At 45.6% G+C, this 19,888-nt stretch overlaps 1 protein-coding gene across 2 annotated transcripts in view; it reads left to right on the top strand.

Moving 5' to 3' along the window:
- ADCY8 (adenylate cyclase 8) overlaps positions 1 to 19,888 on the top strand; it is a 107,315-nt gene that overhangs the window by 58,723 nt on the left and 28,704 nt on the right. The window contains exons 7-9 of one of the 2 annotated variants that reach the window (XM_060277611.2): positions 1,215 to 1,485; positions 11,783 to 11,980; positions 19,198 to 19,298. In XM_060277611.2, coding sequence (XP_060133594.2) covers positions 1,215 to 1,485; positions 11,783 to 11,980; positions 19,198 to 19,298 — 570 coding nt within the window. The remainder of the gene's footprint in view (positions 1 to 1,214; positions 1,486 to 11,782; positions 11,981 to 19,197; positions 19,299 to 19,888) is intronic. The other variant, XM_060277612.2, reaches the window with a different exon arrangement.

Below are 19,888 nucleotides of genomic sequence, written 5' to 3'. Positions count from 1 at the left end.
TTCCAGACATTGCATGACAGCAGCAATTATATGCTTGACAGGTCTGCAGCTAAACGGGGCTCTCAGTGGCCCGACGCATGCATTTTCGGACACAGGTTTGCTCAGTCAACCATGATAGCTTTAGGTGTGCCTCTGAGAATCTTAACCCCTTCCTTCAAATGCCCTGTGTTAATGTTAGCCCCGATGTCCTTGTGAACCATTTCACGAGGGCTAACTATTAATCCAAAAGTTGGTTTCTCTTCGCAGGAGTTAAGTTACTGGGCTGAAATATAGCAGGGCTGAGAAATTAAAGGGATGCTACTGGGATGTTCAGGGTAAGCCTGAGGATTTCAGTGGTAATTTTACTGGGCTGTGGATGTTACAGACATTCTTATATTGCTATTGATTGCTATTGATGTAACCAAAGGTGGTCAAATAAGTAAAATACCAAAAAGCTATTTATAAAGACTAAAGAGTCTGAAGACACACCCCTCAAAAAAGAGCCAATGAGGACTGAGCATGCTCATTAGCCACCATAGGAGCATAGCTGCCAAGTCTCCCGCTGAAAAATGCGGGATCAGCAGCGGCGCGGCACCGGAAGTCTCTTCTACGCATTTCTGGACATGCGCAGAAGGAACTTCTGGTGCCGCTCTGCCTGATTTCCGGTGCCCAGACATGAGCAGAGCGGCACCCAAAATGGAGCCTCCCTGGCAGGTAGGAAATCCGGGAGATTTCCAGGATTTTTTTCTATTCGGGATAACAGCAGGAAACAGATTAAAATCCGGGTGTTTCCCAAGAAAAACGGGAGACTTGGCAGCTATGCATAGGAGCCAACTCCCTTCAGGCTCCCCAATAAAATATTTGAGAGGGCTGCCCCCCCCCAACAAGTCGATGAGCATTGCCATTCAAATGGGGGGGGGTGACATGTCTTGTGATCAGTTATGTAGGGTGGGGCTCACCTGGCCCACCTCTCCAATATCTAATTCAAGTTCCCCCCCCCCTGTTAGCCACAGGATGCTGGGTATAACCTGAAGTGAAAAAGAACAGCAGGGATGGAATGGAGTAACCTGGGGCAGGGTATTATGGCCAGCCTACTGGGACTCTGAACTGAAGCACTCCTATACCGCAGCATTTTGTTGTGGGTTCCCCCCTTGCATCTTTTGGGTGTTGTTGTTTTTTTAAAAAAGAAAACAACCATGTGTGTTGATTCTTTCCACTCCTTTATACTTCCGCAGGAGAATCCACATATCCAAGGCTACGCTCGATTGCCTCAACGGGGATTACAAAGTGGAAGAAGGGCACGGCAAGGAGCGCAACGAATTCTTGCGGAAGCACAACATCGAGACGTACTTGATCAAGCAGCCCGAGGAGAGCCTGTTGACTCTGCCTGAGGACATTGTCAAGGAGTCGGTAGCCGCTGCGGACAGAAGGAACAGCGGGGTGATGCTCACCGAAGGATCGTGGAGCCCAGAGCTTCCTTTTGATAACATTGTGGGGAAGCAGCATGTAAGTCCCAGCTTCCTTCCTTCCTGCCCTCCCCTTCGCGCTCATGCTCCTTTAATGCATCTCCATAACAAAAGCCTTGGAGGAAAACAAATTTCTCTCTGACCTTTTCCCTCTAACATGAACCACAGATGATTAAACAAACCCCCACAGGTCAGAATTAACCTATGCATCAGAATCTGGGAAAGTGCTAAGGTCTCCCCTCCCATCTCCCTGCCAAAATTAAATGTTGCACGCAGCTGAGTGTCAATTGAATCAGAGCCTCAGACAAGTTCATTATGGGTATCAGAAGATGACCTGAAAGTTGCTTAAATTGCTGCCAGCAACCATCAGGCAGCTAACATTTTGCTAGTTTTCAGCGCAGTGTGTTCAGCCCTGGACTTAGTTCTCAAAAACAGCAGGTGACAGGGTTGTGTCCGGAATGCACCACTTCTTGTTGCAGGTGTTGTGGGAGGGGACTCCTCTGTGAAATGTTTTTATTTTATTTTATTTTTTTAAAACCCGTCTACACATAGAAAACAATGACGGCTAGGTTGGGGTCTTGATTTCTGGACTTCTGATTTGCTATGTGCAAGGGTGTATTTTATTTCTTTGTGTATGCAAGAGAACTCAGCAAGGTAGCCCCCTATTCTGAAGTGGTGCAGTCCGGAGGCAGGTTTACCACTTAGTCTCCAATATGTGAGATGGAACATGCTGTGTCAGTGGCTCAGTATTGCAAATAAAGGATGCAAAACTTGCTAAAGGGTAACTTTAAAATATTTAAAATAACTTTAAAATAACTTTAAAATGGGTAACTTTAAAATATTGAAACGAAATAAAAAATTCCTTCCAGCAGCACCTTAAAGACCAACTAAGTTTTTTATTTTGGTATGAGCTCTCGTGTGCATGCACACTTCTTCAGATACACTAAAATAGAAGTCCCCAGACGCTTATATATAGAGAAAGGGTGGGGAGGGGTATCACTCAGAAGGGTGGTGGAAATGGGTGATTGACTGACTGATAGCTGTTGACGACTGTAAACGACTGCAAATGGTCTTGCATGAAAAAGCAAGGGGTGAGATGGCTGAAGATCGCTTTATCGTGTATAATGAGATAAGAATCTCTGTTCAAACCAGGTCTCTCCATGGTTTTAAGCTTGGTGATAAGTTGCAATTCAGCAACTTCTCTTTCCAGTCTATTTCTGAAATTCTTTTGTAGTAAGACAGCTACTTTGAGATCTTGTATAGAATGTCCTGAGAGATTGAAGTGTTCTCCTACTGGTTTCTCTGTCTTGTAATTCCTGATGTCAGATTTATGTCCATTTATCCTTTGGCGTAGGGTTTGGCCTGTTTGTCCAATATAGAGAGCTGAAGGGCACTGTTGGCATTTGATGGCATACACAATGTTAAAGGATGAGCAATTAAATAGTCCTGAGATGGTATGTTTGATGTTGTTGGGGCCAGTAATGGTGTTGTCTGGGTGTATGTGGCAGCAAAGTTGTTATCTGGGTTTATTGCAGTCTCTGGTACCATTGTCCATGTTAAGTCTGGGGGTTGTATTATTGTGGGTGAGGAGTTGTTTAAGATTGGGTGGCTGTCTGTAGGCATTGAAAGGTCTTCCTCAAAGAAACACGAAAGCACATACCAAAAAAAAAACTTAGTTGGTCTTTAAGGTGCTGCTGGAAGGAATTTTTTTATTTTGTTTCGACTACGTCAGACCAACACGGCTACCTACCTGTATTTAAAATATTGCACATATTAGTATTGTGCAGCATGAAGCAATTGGATACATAAAAGTTTACTCCTTTTGGAATAAAAATTGCCCAGACTAGTAAATATTCGTCAAAGCTTTACTAACCAGAGCTTTTTCAAAACAGGTACAAAGTAATCAATGAGACATCCAGAAAGTTGTATATAGCATATGCATAAATTATTCTTCTTAAATATATTACTCAATTATGACCAGAGCTGAAATCCAAGCTCTGTCTCTCCCATAGCCTACATTAGCCTGCATCCAGCCTAAGGCTTTGCAGCTCCTGAAGAGGCATCGTTATCACATTCCTCTCTGACTGTGTGTCAAAATGGTGAATTTGCAATTGAATGCCTTAATCACATGATCTAAGGTTAAACACTCAATGTGAGGGCCAGCAGAGAACAATAGTGAATTATCAACACAGCCAGAGGCTTAGAGAGCCCTTTCTAGCCTAGTATACTCCAATTGAATTTTCCAATGCTAAATCCATAAAAGACCCAGGTGGCGCTGTGGTTAAACCACTGAGCCTAGGGCTTGCTGATCAGAAGGTCGGTGGTTCGAATCCCTGTGACGGGGTGTGCTCCCGTTGCTTGGTCCCAGCTCCTGCCAACCTAGCAGTTCGAAAGCACGTCAAAATGCAAGTAGATAAATAGGAACCGCTACAGCGGGAAGGTAAACGGCGTTTCCATGTGCTGCTCTGGTTTGCCAGAAGCGGCTTTGTCATGCTGGCCACATGACCTGGAAGCTGTATGCCGGCTCCCTTGGCCAATAATGTGAGATGAACACGCAACCCCAGAGTCGGTCACGACTGGACCTAATGGTCAGGGGTCCCTTTACCTAAAAACATACATGCAGGTAGTGTGGCTGGGGAAACCCAGCCAGATGGGTGGGGTATAAATAATTTATTATTATTATTATTATTATTATTATTATTATTATTATTATTATTATTCTCCATTTCAGTGTGCAATTAAACAATTATACTTAACAAGGTGGGCTATTAGTCTGATCCAGCAAAGCTCTTCTCGTGGAGTGATAATGTAGACAACATTTAAGGAGAATTCATAGATCAATAGTGGAGCACCAGTTTACATGCAAAAGATCCCAGGCTCAAATCTTTGGTGTCTCTTGTGAAAGGTTCTGAGATAGAAGATGGTGGGAGACTTTGGGGACTCTGAGTAAGCAGTGTGGCTGTCTGTAGCCTGGCCCAGCGTAAAGGCAACTGCAGTTGCTATCTCTAATGCACATCTCATCGAGGAACATCCTCTCCCCATCTATGAACTTACAGTTTATTTGAGGCATAGTATTTTGGCGCTGTGGGTTAAACCACAGAGCCTAGGGCTTGCCGATCAGAAGGTCGGCGGTTCGAATCCCCGTGACAGAGTGAGCTCCCGTTGCTCAGTCCCAGCTCCTGCCCACCTAGCAGTTTGAAAGCACGTCAAAGTGCAAGTAGATAAATAGGTACCACTCTGGCGGGAAAGTAAACGGCGTTTCCATGCGCTGCTCTGGTTCGCCAGAAGCGCCTTAGTCATGCTGGCCACCTGACCTGGAAGCTGTACACCGGCTCCCTCGGCCAATAATGCGAGATGAGTGCCACAATCCCAGAGTCGGTCACGACTGGACCTAATGGTCAGGGCTCCCTTTACCTTTACCTTTATTTTCCTTATTTTTTATAACTTCACCAGCTAAAACAAGGCCCTCAGCCTGCAGGGATGGCAAGCTGTGAAAGATTGTGGAGAGCAGGTGGACATAGCTGCCAAGTTATCCCTTTTTTACAGGGATTTTCCCTTATGCTGAATAGGCTTCCTCGCGAGAAAAGGGAAAACTTGGCAGCTATGCAGGTGGAATAAACACAACTGATACACATGTGCAGAATGCGCTGTCTCAAAGAGGATCAAGGCTCTCCCACATTGCTTCCCTGACTGACCACCTTTCGCCCACCATTTGTGGTCTTAATGGCAATGGCTGTTGCACCCCCTCTTGCTGTTGGCCCTCACTTTGAATTGGCTTCATCCACAACGTGTAGCCAAATCTCATTGGCTGTGCATTGTCATGAAGCCAAGTCAGAGTGAGCAGAATGGCCTGATGGCTCCTTGCTTGTGAAATGATCTCCTCCTCAAGGACACATGCCTGGCACCATCTTAATCTATGTTTAGGCTCCAAGCAAAAACTTGCCTTTTTCCTGGGGCTTTTGGCCCTTGATTGGAAGGGTTTGGGGGTCTTGTGGCCCCTTTTAGTGGGGTGGGATCTGCAAGGCCTGTACAGGTGTTTGCGGGGTGTGTGGTTATTGGTTGGTCTGTTATAATTGGTTTTAGCGCTTGTATTGCTCTTGTAAGGTGCTTTGGGTCCCTTTTGTGATGCAAGCAACATCATAATGATTATTGCAATTATTAGTTGAAGCCAATCAGAGCAAGCAGTACAATACGTGGGACACTTTGCCCTTGTTCACAGGGTCTTGCCGCCCCGGCCAAAAAAGAAGCTTAGATGGAACCCAGATTAACCTGCAAATGGTTGTCATGATAACAGGTGGGGTGTTTTTAGAGGGACTTTGTGCATATTGCAAGCATTCCTTGGAAGTGCTTGGGGGGAACTATATAGCTGGAATCAGATAATCCTAGAGTTAGACGGGAACCCCAAGGATCCTCTAGTGCAGGCATGGCCAAACTTGGCCCTCCAGCAGTTTTGGGACTACAATTCCCATCATCCCTGACCACTGGTCCTGTTAGCTAGGGATGGTGGGAGTTGTAGTCCCAAAACAGCTGGAGGGCCAAGTTTGGCCATGCCTGCACTAGTCTAACCCCCTGCAATGCAGGAATCTCAGCTAAAGTATCCATGACAGATGGCCATCCAGCCTCTGCTTAAACACCTCCTTCCTGAGGGAGACTGTTCCACTGTCGAACAACTCTTACTGCCAGAAAGTGTTTTTCCCCCTGTATGTTTAGTTGGAATCTCCTTTCTTGCAACCTGAAGTCCTTGGTTTGAGTCCTACCCTCCAGAGCAGGAGAAAACAATTTTGTTCCCTCTTCCATGTGACAGTCCTTGAGATATTTGAAGATGGCTATCATATCTCCTCTCAGTCTCCTCTTTTCCAGCCAGACATACCCAGCTCCTTCAACTGCTCCTCATAAGGCTTGACATATGGTGATACCCATTGAGTTTAGGCTAAATGTGCTTCTTCTCCCTGTTGACCAACAGCTTCCTTGGACGTTCTCTTGGTCTCGTTGGGGCTGGGCGGGGAAAACTTCAGGCTTAGGGCCAAATACTTCATCTAGCCCCCATCTAGCAACCCCCTCCCCAACCATGCCCCTCATGCTAGGCCACACCCCTTGCCTGCCCTGCTTTGCACTGCCATTAAGTATGTTTGCATGGCAGAAATGAGTCATTGCATTCTGAAAATGACATTTCCTTGCCTGCATGGCGGACAGAGAGATTTGTGAGTGTGTGTGTGTGTTTGTGTGGAAGCTAGCCTATCGTACAAAAGTATAATTCGTGTTTGTTGCTCTTTCCGCTTTTCCCTCTGGTCCTGCCATCAATGACACAATGGGCCCTGTAAAGTTGCCCAGAAGGGAATCTGACCTTGGGCTGAATAGAATTTCCCCATCCTTTGGACTACATAATAAAAGTGTTTCCAAAATGCATGCCATGGAAGAAGGGGACAGAGAAAAGGCTCTTCTCCCCCTCCTTTAGTGTTAGAACCCAGGGACCTTACTCCAACGAAGCTGAATGTTGGAAGACTCAGGACAGACAAAAGAGGGCACACTTCTTCTTGCAGCACCTTGTTAAACTATGGAAATTACTCCCCAAGGAGGCAAAGATGGCCACCAGCTTAGATGGCTTTAAAAAAGGGATTGGACAAATTCATGGAGAGCAAGTCTATATCAGGAGCTATTAACCCTGATTGGCTATGCTCTGCCTCCACTGTTGCAGGCAGTATGTTTCTGAATTGGTGGAATCCAGAGGTAAGGAAAATGCTTCCAGTTGGAGTTTCAAGTAGTCCTCTTGTTGGCCTCTGTGAGAACAGGATGCTGGACTAGATGGGCCACTGGTCTGATCCTACAGGCGGTTCTTATATTCTAACTGTTGTGAGCTGGGGGAAATGGAAAACAGGGACGGGGAGAAGAATGGATGGAATGTTTTGGAAGATGGCGTGGGTGGGTGGCTGGAACCCTGAATAGGATCAGTCTACATTGCAACGATTTGTAGCAGGACTCAGTTGTATACATAGATTGCCGAACCCTGAAAAGCACAGATTTCTGACAGCCAGAAAGAAAGGACTTTGTTGGACCACTGCCTCCACCCCCTGTTTAGCAGCCATTGCCACAAGGCTTGTAGGATCTGACAGGACGCGGGGAATTTTTAGCTGTCAAAAGATCCCTTGTGAAGGCTGTCTTCTTAAAGAAATTAAAGAGGAAAAGGTTAAAGTGCCTTAAGATACCAGTCTTTCTATCACATTTAAAAGATTGATGAGTCACTGTGGAAGAAGGTCAGCTCAAGTCGCCTTTCCCTCTTTGCTGGGTAGATCCGTAATGACACTATACCTCATTCCCGTTTCTGCTCATGCTTAGTCCTCCTCGTCCCAAATGTCCACATGTCTAACACAATTGCTTTGTTACTGTCAGGGTTGTTATGACTACTCCTGAGTAACGACCTTCCACATGCTTGTCTTTCAAAAGTCTTTATTAGTGCACATTATTTAAAGTGTAGCGAGCTGCTGGTTTCATGTCTCCTCATTCTGAATCAGAACCCGGCACTGCCCCCCTCCGTGATTTGGACCAACATAAAAGCCTCGGGACAGTGAATCTCCTCCCTTTTCTCCTCCTTCTCAATTCCGGTGTCGGGGGGAAGGGTCTACGGCAGGGGTCCCCAGACTTTCTGCGCGGCGGGCCGGTGCCCGCCGCGCCGACCGCGCGGTGGGCCGGAGGGCAGGGGAGTGCGCGCGCAGCGGGCCGGAGGGCGGGGGAGTGCGCGCCCGTGCGCATGCGCACACGCACACGGGCGGGAAAAAAATCGCCAAAAATCGCTTGTGCGCATGCGTATGGGCCTCCCCCGACCCGGAAGTGCACCAGAAATGACCTCTTCCGGGTCGGGAGAGGCCCATACGCATGCGCACAAAGGATTTTCGGCGATTTTTTGCCGATTTTTTAGATCGTCGCTGCGCCGCGCGCCGTGAGAGCGGGCGGCGGCAGCGGGCGGCGGGAGTCGTCGCGGGCCGGATTGGAAGGCCGATTGGGCCGCATCCGGCCCGGGGGCCATAGTTTGGGGAACCCTGGTCTACGGTCTGCCCTATTCCTGTCCACTCTTCCCACCTCTCTCTCTTCCTGCCTGTGGAGCAGGGGCTCTCCAGTGCTGCCAGAGCCCTGGCACTCCTTCTCCGTTTCCTGACTCACCCCTTCAGGCCCCTCGCTCTCATGACTGCTTGGAGACGGGCTGCTCCTGATGAGAGAGGGGGGGTTCTCTATAATCCCTCCCCCTTACAGTTACCTAGAGATGTTGCTTTGCCAACTGTGCCCCTTGCATCTCAGGCTTTTGACTGGGAATAAGAAAACCCCACGAGTCATTGGTGGAGGGAAATACCTCTGGCCTTTTGAGCATCACACCAGGGTCCTCTTTATTCAAGACATCTGTCTTGAAGTTTTATAGTTTGTGTGTGTGTTCATTCTGAGCATATGCAATTTTTTTTTTTATTTCTTTGTACTCTCCCTCCATTTTAACATGCTCCATGCCAGTGTCATGATAGTAGCTGTAGTAGAGAACATACCTGTTAACAGCTGTGCTCTCTGGCTCCACATGCCTCCCAGTTGCAATAAATCATATGGAAAAGTAACACACAACCACTATTCCTCCCATTGTGTGACATCCCAGCTACAGCCAGCCTTATTTATTACATTCCCCCTGTTGTCCGAGGGTGAAAAATATGGACTCCCCCCATTTGTCCTCACAACAGCGCTGTGAGGTAGGTTCATAGGAACCAAAAATAATAATCCTGCCTTATATTGACCATTCATCTGTCTAGCTCAGTTCTGTCTGCACTGACAGCAGCTTCCCAGGATTACAGACAAGCATCTTTCCCAGCCCTACCTAGAGATGCCGGGGATTGAAACCTTCTGCATGCAAAGCAGATGTTCTACTGCTGATCTACAACCCTTGAAAAGATTCAAGCTGAACCTGTTTCAGATGTTCTACCAATGTGTATGATGGGAACTAAAAATCCGTATATTCCCCCCACCCACCCCCAAACACACACAAGAATTTTCTCGAAGGTGTGAAGATGCAGCCAACACACATACAATGATGAGACCCTCGATGAGAGCAGAAACCATGAAAAATAATAATTGTAAGTTGCCTTCCTATCATGCGCGAAGCAATGCAGTTCACTACCACTTAATGCGTGGGGACTGATAGACTGGGGAGTTGTGTCTAGGAGCAGCTTTGGTCATGATAACTAAAAGAAGGCTCCATGTTCAGAGGGAGTGTAGCTTTAAATATCAACAGCTGGAAGGAAGGGACAAAGACTGGAGGAAATGTTCCATAGACTTATTCTTGGTCCACCAGAGACTGCCTCTGAGAACAGAATTAGGGTAGCTCCTTACCCACGGCAATGCGCCCTTCAGAAAAGATGCTGGTTTGCATGAAATTTGCACATGCTAATTTTATACACAGAGACGCAGATTTAGAAAAAATGGCTATTATTGAAATAGAAATATGATGCATCTCACCTTGGTGGGAAGATTGTGACCAGGTGGCTTTTCTGCCTGCTCAGCCTTCTATCCTGGTGGGCAGGTGGGCACCTGGGCAACTTTGAGGACCCTTTTGATGTCCCTTCATAGGATTCTGTATCTCTTTAAACAAGACGTGGACTGGAAAGCTCTCTGTAAAGTGACCTCCTGGTACAGGATGCTGAACTCAATGGCATCTTTTTTTGAACCAGCAGGACACTGTGTGTTTATATCTGAGATTCAGCTTCAGACGCATATATTGTAGCAATTTATCTTTTTAATGCTAATATTAATTTTTCAGTGTATGGTGCGTGTGTGTTCTTTAATAGCGGCATTTGTGCGCTGAAACCCTACACACACTTTTTTAGGAGTAGGGCCTCAGTGCTAGACTTACATCTGAGCAGTAGAGATAGCTATGGTTGCAGAGGCTTGGCAGGGGGTTGGACTGGATGGCCCTTGTGGTCTCTTCCAACTCTATGATTCTATGAAATTAATAAGCATACATTAATTCTGTAGACCTGCTTCATCGTGCACAGTAAAATCCCCAATCCAGAGTGCCTTGCTGTGAATGCAGCTCTGTGAAGGAAGCAATGTTTGAGTGGCTGGGCCCACACAGCTTCCCAGAAAATATTATTGTAAATGGGGCAGGAGAAACTCGGGTCCCTGTGTACAAGCAAATCCCCACTGGGCAGCCATGCAATCCTGCTGGTTTATACATTTCCTATTCCATATAGCTGTAGCCACAATATCAATCCTTGCAGAGACTTCAGCACAAGAGTCACCAACCTGGTGCTCCTGGGTGCAGTGGTGCCCATGAGGTTGTCCCCTGTTGCCCATGAAGCATCTGAGCCATTTCCCACTTCCCTCATGATCATGAGATAAAAGGTTGTCACCTTGTTCTCCCTTGGCCCAGGTTCAATCCCCGGCATCCGTACCTGCCAAGTTGCTGTCGGAGAAATAAGGGGCCGGGCGGAAGTAGCAGACCGGAAGTAGTGCTACCGCCATTTTGGAACTGGGCGGAGCATGCTCAGAAGTGACTTTTGATGCTGCTTTGCCCAGTTCCAAAATGGCCGCTGCGCCAGAAGTCGCACTGCAGCCATTTTGGAACTGGGCAGAGCAGCATCAAAAGTCGCTTCTGAGCATGCTCCGCCCAGTTCCAAAATGGCTGCCGCACCAGAATAAACTGGGGAAAAACAAAAAAATCCGTTTTTTCCAGCTAGGAACAGCTGGAAAAACGGGGATTTCCCAGGGAATACGGGGGACTTGGCAGCTATGCCGGCATCTCCAAGTAAGGCTGGGAAAAGACTGCTTTCTGAGAATGCTGGAGAGCTGTTGTCAGTGCAGACAATACCAAGCTAGATGCTGTCTTATTCCAAAAGGAATAAGAACATAGGTAGCTTCCTTATGGTCAGACCATATATTCCATGCAGCACATGCTCTTTCCCCACTCCCCTGCTTTGGAAATTGTTTTGATGGGTTTAACTTGTTATTGGATGGTGTGCAGTTGTATTCCTTCAAAAATCATTAACAGCAAATGATAATAATAATAATAATAATAATAATAATAATAATAATAATAATAATAATATGGACAGATGACTGATGGACGAATGGAATTGCCAGCTTCAAAACCCATTGAAAACATGCAATCAAAGCAGTTCTGCCTATTTTATTTGTGTGGATTTTGTGGTTCAGACCTTTACTTTTAAAAACTTTGGGGGTGAATGAATTGCATGGGATGCTGTCATTTAAAAAAAGAAGAAGAAGAAGCAAAAAATAAAATAAAAACAGATTGCATTTTTAATCCAAAGGGGACTAGCAGGTTTATTCTTTTTGCATGTGCTTTCCCCTAGACTCTGGCTGCCCTAACAAGAAATTCAATAAATCTGCTTCCAAACCATCTTGCACAAGCTTTGCATGTCCAGTCTGGGCCTGAGGAAATTAACAAGCGAATAGAGCACACCATCGACTTGCGGAGTGGCGATAAATTGCGAAGAGAGCATATCAAGCCTTTCTCCCTGATGTTTAAAGACTCTAGCCTGGAGCATAAGGTAGCTGAGTCTTGATAGATGCTTTTTTTCTTTTGCCAACAGTTTTGTCTTTGGAATTAGTGAATAAGATGACATTGCTCTAGGTTTTCTTTTCTGAGTTTTCTCTCTCCCTGCCCTCTCCCCCAGACTGATCTGAGAGTCATTCAGAAGCATTTGCAGTTCTTGTAGTTGCATAAGTGTGATGACTCAGTTCAAGAGCCAGGAAACCCCTTCTGGAAGAAGTGACTAAGCTTTTCAAGGCAACCAAAGCACTGTGATATAAAAAGTGGGGAGGAGGGACAGAGATTGGCTTAAATGAATGAATGAATGAATAAATAAATCTCTGCTTTTCTGCTCTAGAAGTCGGGAGACACCTTTATTGTAACAATGTGCTATAAGGGTTACTGATGGCTGCCTTGGAATGTTCACCAACATTCAGTGGGCCATAACTATATATTTACCACAAATGTATGAAACTGTAGTCTGGTGGCCATTTTTAAAGGGCGGAGAGAGGATTCAGAAGCCTCTTTTGGAGGTGATGAGCAGGAGCATAGAAGCAAAGAGCCATTGCAAACAAGCCACTTGAGAATTATTTCAGATATCAATATTGTGCAGCTTAAAGCAACGGCTGCATAAAAACAGACTCCTTTTGGGAATAAAACATTGTCAAGGCCCATAATTTTGATTAAAGCTTTACTTGCAGAGCTTTCTTCAAAACAGGACGAAGTAAATGATACATCCAAAATATGCATAAGATCATGTACAAGTCCAGCACAGGCTCAGCTTCTTATAAAATATGAAATGCTCCCAGCAGATGTAAAATCAGAGGTCTGTCTCTCCCTACTGTTTCCATTTTGACTGAAGTTATATTCACTCACTGGGGATGGTCATTTACACCTCCTGACTTCCACAGAGCCCAGGAATGAAGACTCAACCACCACCCTTCCAAAATTGCAAAATTGCAATTCAATAGCCTCCCATATGATCTAAGGTTAAACACTCACATGTTAGCCAGTAGAAAACAGCAGCAGTTAATTATCAACCCATCAAGGAGTTCAGAGACCACTTAGTATAATCCAGTGGAGTTTTCCCATGTTAAAAGTTCAGTAATTCACATTTAGGCATTCCCCATTTCAGCGTCAAACAATTATACTCAACAAGTGTATGATTTATAGCTGGGAAATGACAGGCCCTCCTTACTTGGTGCTAAACAGCTCCTGATTTGGGGAAGTTCCCTGATGATTTGGGAAAGAGCTGTGATTCAGTGGTTAGAGCACATGCTTTACATGTAAAAAAAGGTCTCTGGTCTCCTGGCTTCTCTAGGTAAGGCTAGTAAACACTCTTGTTTGAATCCTTGGAGAGCCACTTCCAGTCAGTGTGGGCAATACTGAACTAGATGGACCAATTGTATGACTGGGTATAAGGCAGCTCCCTATGTTCTTAAAGCCCCCTCTGAGCCATTGGCCCAAAGTCTTCATGTTAGGGTCCTAAGTGCTGAGTAAATCACTGCAGTCTGTTAAATACATTTTTCCCCCAGTGGGCGTTCCCAGCTGAGTAAATGAGTCCTTACCACAACTGTCCATTTATTAGGGTTTTGGGTAGGGTTTTAATGTTGTTTTAAATCAGGCACCCCCAAACTGCGGCCCTCCAGATGTTTTGATCTACAACTCCCATGATCCCAGGCTAACAGAACCAGTGGTCAGGGAAGATGGGAATTGTAGTCCAAAACACCTGGAGGGCCAAAGTTTGGGGATGCCTGTTTTAAATGTATCTGTTGGGTTTGTCTTTTTAACCATTTGTAATACAGTGGTATTACAAATACAGTGGTATTACAAATGGTATTTAACCATTTGTAATACAGTGGTGGGGACCCAGGTGGCACTGTGGTTAAACCACTGAGCCTAGGGCTTGCTGATCAGAAGGTCAGTGGTTCGAATCCCTGTGACGGGGTGAGCTCCCGTTGCTTGGTCCCAGCTCCTGCCAACCTAGCAGTTCGAAAGCACGTCAAAATGCAAGTAGATAAATAGGAACCACTACAGTGGGAAGGTAAACGGCGTTTCCATGTGCTGCTCTGGTTTGCCAGAAGCGGCTTTGTCATGCTGGCCACATGACCTGGAAGCTCTACGCTGGCTCCCTTGGCCAATAATGTGAGATGAGCGCACAACCCCAGAGTCGGTCACGACTGGACCTAATGGTCAGGGGTCCCTTTACCTTTAATACAGTGGTACCTTGGTTTAAGAACAGCCCTGTTTACGAACTATTCGGTTTACGAACTCCACAAAACCAGAAGTAGTGTCCTGGTTTGCGAACTTTACCTCAGTCTAAGAACGGAATCCGAATGGTAGAAGGGCATCGGCGGTGAGAGGCCTCATTAGGGAAAGCACGCCTCGGTTTAAGAACGATTTTGGTTTAAGAACGGACTTCCAGAATGGATTAAGTTCATGAAGCGAGGTAGCACTGTACTTGTATTTCAAAATCTCCTTGAGGCGGTAGTTTAGAAGGTGATGAATAAATCAACTGTAATGGTGATAATAATAAAAGGGCAATGCAGATTGAGTGTGACAGCCTATGATGCAAATTACAGGATTTTTGCGGAGTAGTTGTTTTTGTACTGCAACTTTCGGAATTTTGACTATATGCCAATAAAGGTTTGAGATTGAAATGACAGGCCAGTCTGGATAGGTCAAAACCCTAGCTCTAGGGCTAGGAGGAACTATGTCATCAAGGTCAGGAGAATGAAGGAAAATCGATTCTCTCCAAGGAAATGACTCGATTCGAAGAGCTTAATACCACTGCAAGGAGTCCAAAATTATAGGCAGGCTAGACTTGAGAAAGATATTTGAAACAAGATTATAATATACTAGTGTCATTCAGCCCGTTTAATAAACGGGCGCCAGAGCATTCAGCCTTTTTCAGCGACGGTGGCACGTGGGGGGGGCAATTGGCCCCTCCCACGGCCTCCGCTTCATCGGGGCACTCCGTTGAGCCCAGCTGGCCGGCAGGCGCCCAGGAGAAGGCCGTGATTCAGCCTCTTTCTGCGGCGGTGGCGCGTTGGGGGGCCGGCTGGCCCCTCCCACGGCCGCTGCTTTGTCGGGGCACTCCGCTGAGCCCAGCTGGCCAGTGGGCGCCCAGGAGAAGGCTGCGATTCTTCTGAGGACTGCAAGGGAAACGGTAGGCAGGGGGTGGGGAGAACGTGTGTGTGTGTGTGTGTGCGTCAAGTCTCTGCGTCCAATCCCTGTGTCCATGGGGCACATGTGCAGTAGCGCAAACCCAGGGACACAGGGAATACTGGACGCAGAGACACTTGCACTTTATTATATAGGATATATCTTTGTCTATTTTATGGTAAACTTCTTCTCGTTAATGTATTGTTGTTCCAGTCCTCTGCCTCCCATCACTCCTTCCCATGGTTGGTATATAGAACGGTGCCCTTGTGTATGATTTTGGGTCTATTTTGCTGGCCTATTATTAGAATCCCAAGCTAAGAGCAATGGGGATAGGGTGATATCCAACAATGGTCATACGTGGACTCAGGCCTGTTTATCTCAGTGGGTTTTATTCTGGGTAGGACTTAGTTTGAATGGGGTTCTTCCGTGAGCACATGCTGAGCCTAGGAGTTTGCTTTTTAGTACCGGAACTGGATGAAGCTCACAATCCTTTCACACCAAAGCATCTTTCTCCAAGCCTTGCTCCAAATGTTAATGCCTCCCAGCATGAGAAGCAATACACCTCTAATTTAAGGCTTATGCGACTGGTGTAGGCAGACTCATAGAGTTGCATCTCTCCCATCGCTTGTCCAAGCATCTTCCAGCTGAACAAAGCTCCCACTGGCTTCGCTGGGGGTTTCCAAGAGGCGTTCCTTGTCAGAAGGAGTCTCACTCTCCACGGTCGGAAGTGCCCCCTGTCCACTTAATCCTATTATTTTCCGAAATACTGGAAACAAGCTGAATAGGGAAAGCAACCTTGAAGGAAACCAAATAACAGTGCTTTCTTTTCTTCTTCTTTTCGGGAAACGGATAATAACCGCAGACCTGCAAACATGTCAGCTCATCTAATTTCTCCGCTTCCTTGTATGACTGCAATTCAATTTGCAATGGCCAGATCACAATGATGATTCTTTTTTTCTTTTTTCTTCTTTTTTTAAGAAAAAGGACAAACCGTAAATAGCAATTGAAAGCTTAGCTGGGTTAAATGTCTATAATAGAACAGCTTTCTTGGGAGGCAAGTTATTTTGGCATCAATCCAGGACTTGCCCATCAGAAAAGACAAGGCTTCAAACCACTTAAGGCTGAACCACGTTGTAAACTGGCTGCATTAAGCTTTCATTGCCTGACAATGCTATTTTTTTTCCTGGGGGTGGGGAGTGCCTGTCCTAAGGTCACCAGCTTTCCCCCTCTAGCTTCTGTGTCTAACAGGAGCCTGCTGGCACATAAAAATGTGGTTTTCTCTGGTATACCATATGTTTAAAGCACATCCAATGTGCATGACTTTTCCCCAAAAGAAACCTAAGAACTGTAGTTTAAGGAAGCTGGGAATTGAACCCCCGTAAGGGAGGAAACTGCAGCTCCCAGTATTCTTCAGGGCAGGGGGAAGTCATGTGTTTTATATGTGCATTGGATGTGCTTTAAATATAGGGTTAGTATCTGCCCAAAGAGCTAAATGGTGGGAAAATGTCTCCTAGTCTATTTATATGTACCACAGACAGTAAAAAGTTTGTTCCCCTAGCTCTGGGGGTGGGGATATTTTGACCCTCTAGAGGTTGTTGGACAACAGTTCCCATGATTCCTGGTTATTGACCCTAGCCTGCACAACCATTGTTCAGAGAGGATGGGAGCTGGGTTCTCCCTTCGCTCTCAGACTATGTGGCTATTAAAACAACAACGACCGTAAAGGATCAAACAACAAAATCATCAGGGCAAACAGTTTTAAAACAGCTATTTTAGGGTTGCCATATTTCAAGAAGTATGTTGTTGAGCTTTTTTTTTTTGGAAAATTTCAAAAATCCAGATATATTGCGGATTTTCTGAAATTCTGAAATTTTCTGAAATTCCATCATTTAAACACATGACAACGTTCTACATATCTGGATAGGCTTGTCTCAGCAGGCACCAAAAAGTTGAGGGTGCCTGCCTGATGTCAATAGGCTGGGAGTTACACACAAGTGATGACTGCTGTTGAGTTCCGGTCCCGCTTGCTGGTTGGTCACCGTGGAAACAGGATTGTGGACTTTGATGTGATCCAACAGAGCTCCCTCCCCATCCCATGTCCCCAGAAATGCAATCTTCTTTTTCTTCTTTTTTTCTTTTTACCAAGCCAACATCCTATATAAATTCAACAACATGAAAAAAACACCATCATGCCAAGACAATTAACATATTAAGTGTGTTAAGGTTCTGTGTATTACAGTGCAGCAAAACAATCGCTATTAAAATTATGTCTGACCCTCCAAAGGTCAACATAAGGTTGCCACTCAGCCATAAGATTAGATTTATGTCTGATCTTATGGCTGTCCCTTCATGTACTGGCTCTAGTTAGTTGGCTGAACTTTGCTATTTGACAGACTTCTCATTTCCTTACACTTTGGGATCCTAGAGATTTTCCCGTTCCAGCATAGCAGCTGCCAATAAAACACAGGTCATCATTCAGTGTGTTTGGGCTATGTTAACACGATTAATTTCCCAACAGCAATGGGTTTTTGTTGTTGTTGTTTTGTTGTTTTCCTAATAATCATTCATGAACAGCCATCTTCTGAATATTTATAGATTCTATATTTATTGGCTTTATGTATTACCTTCCTGTGAACCCAAGGCAGTTTGCAATTTAAACACTGCATAGGATGTTGATGTGCCAGAGATTTTATTGTGGAATTATGAGTGATGTACAGAAAGTAGGTGCAGATATCACCCACCCATCTCTCAGAACATTTAGAGTGTTGGGTCCGGTAGCCATGTATCCTACTGGGAACAGTTGTTTCTTAAAAGCATCCTCTATTTGAAGGTCCATAACTATTTTAAAGATAAAGAATACAAAGCGGGAGAGTTGCCCGTCAATAGCATGTGGAAGATGGAGTGAGTAGAGACACTCGTCACTTGGTTGCAGCCTTCCCCACTTGGGGGAATGGGTTGTATCCATTGCTAGCAAGGATTTCTGCTTGCCCAACAGAATTCTCACCCTCTCCTCACCCCACCCCTAAATCTGTTCTGGGGGTTCCCCCAGCCCTCCAGAGCAGATTGGGGGGGAGGAACAGAGTGCAGAAGAGGAGAGGAAATCCCTTTGTGCATGCGCAGAAGCACTGTACATTTCCAAAATAGAAGATAAAAAGCAAATAAAATAAAACCTACATACAACAACAGTGTTTTGTGTTCTGGAGGCTCCTGTGATGTAAGTAATGGGCCCCGCCTGCTAGCCTGCTCCCTAAAATATCAACGGTTTGCTAATTTCTATATACTTAGGGTACCTACATTCTGCATGTGCAAATGGCTTTAGATACCTATGAGGTCCATAAATTAGCATATAGCATACTGTATATTCAACACCAAAAACAGCGACAATTGGTTGTTGACAAAGGACAGCTGGACATAAAAAGGGCCCCATTACCTTCAGTGGCTTAGGGCCTCATCAAACCTAAATCCGGCCCCAGTAAGCCCCCTTTACCTGTTGGAGTGAATCGCCTCCATTTCCTCTAGCTGTTACTTATCTTTCGAAGGAAGGGGTCAAACACATGCTTTACATGCAGAAGGTTCAATCCTGAGCTCCCAGCATTCCGGTGAGCAGTGGCTGCATCACACACACACACCCCTCTGCTCTCTAGATATCTCACCAAATGGATCCCTTCCTTTTGCGTTCAACCCATCAACCCCAGCCTTTTGGCTGCAGAATCTTCCTCTGGCTTAAGTGGCAGAAGTTGCCTTTTCAAAAAAACATTTTTAATGTGACTCATTATATGAAAAGAAAAAAGCAGGCGAGGAAATGTTGGTTGCAAGATGGAGCGGTCGGCCTTTGCTTCCCTGGTGAGGGTGATTTACAATCTCCTCCACTGCATATTTCTTCCGAGGGGATTTTTCTATATATAAAATTCCTATTTTTTAAAAAAATCTCACCCTAGGAAGCTAATTAATTTACCGGATCGCCTTGCTAATTTCCCAGAAGCCTCGCAAAGCTGTCTTGCTCTCCTCGCAGAGCTGTCAAAGCAGACTAAAGTTATTTCTTTCCCCTCTGTGTTCCCTTTTCTATTTCAGTATTCCCAAATGAGGGACGAAGTGTTCAAGTCGAACTTGGTGTGTGCTTTCATGGTCCTCGTCTTTATCACGGCGATCCAAAGCTTGCTTCCTTCTTCGAGGTAAAGGCAGAGACTTCTTTTGAACGGTATTGCAGGCAAACACCTGAATAGTTTCAGGCCTCAGGTACACTATACATTTGAAGGAGTATCATTCCATTTTAAACCGTCATGGCTCCCCCCCAAAGCATCCTGGGAAAGGGTGCTGGGAGCTGTTAGGAGATGCCCACCCCATTCCATTCACAGAGCTACAATTCCAGAGTTGTTCAAGAATCTATCCCTCTTCGCAGGGAACGTGTGAATTTCACTAGCAATTGCCTAGGGTTTATAATAAGAATAAGAAAGCAGGTTCTCCCCTTAAGGAGAGCATGGGTTGTGGAAGGGTTAACAAGACATTCCCTAGTCAGTAGGGGCGGGTCAGTTTGGATGGCCACTGAGGGTTTGTTGCTGGGGAGAATGTTATGTTGCTAATTTTGATTGACAGCCACAGCCTATATATGGGTGCAAGCAGCTTTCGCTTTCGCTTTTGGGTGCTTGCAACGGATCTCCCTCCCTCCCTCCCTCCCTCCCTCCCTCCCTCCCTCCCTCTATTTAGGGTTTTTTTTTTTTGCTGCACTTGATGTTGCTGTGCCTGTCATGGGGTCGTCCGTATT

This window comes from Zootoca vivipara, chromosome 8, assembly GCF_965207765.1.
Source record: "Zootoca vivipara chromosome 8, rZooViv2.hap1.1, whole genome shotgun sequence".
Classification (NCBI taxonomy): domain Eukaryota; kingdom Metazoa; phylum Chordata; class Lepidosauria; order Squamata; family Lacertidae; genus Zootoca; species Zootoca vivipara.
Note: the sequence above shows the minus strand (reverse complement) of the source record. Positions and strands in the feature narration are given on the sequence as shown.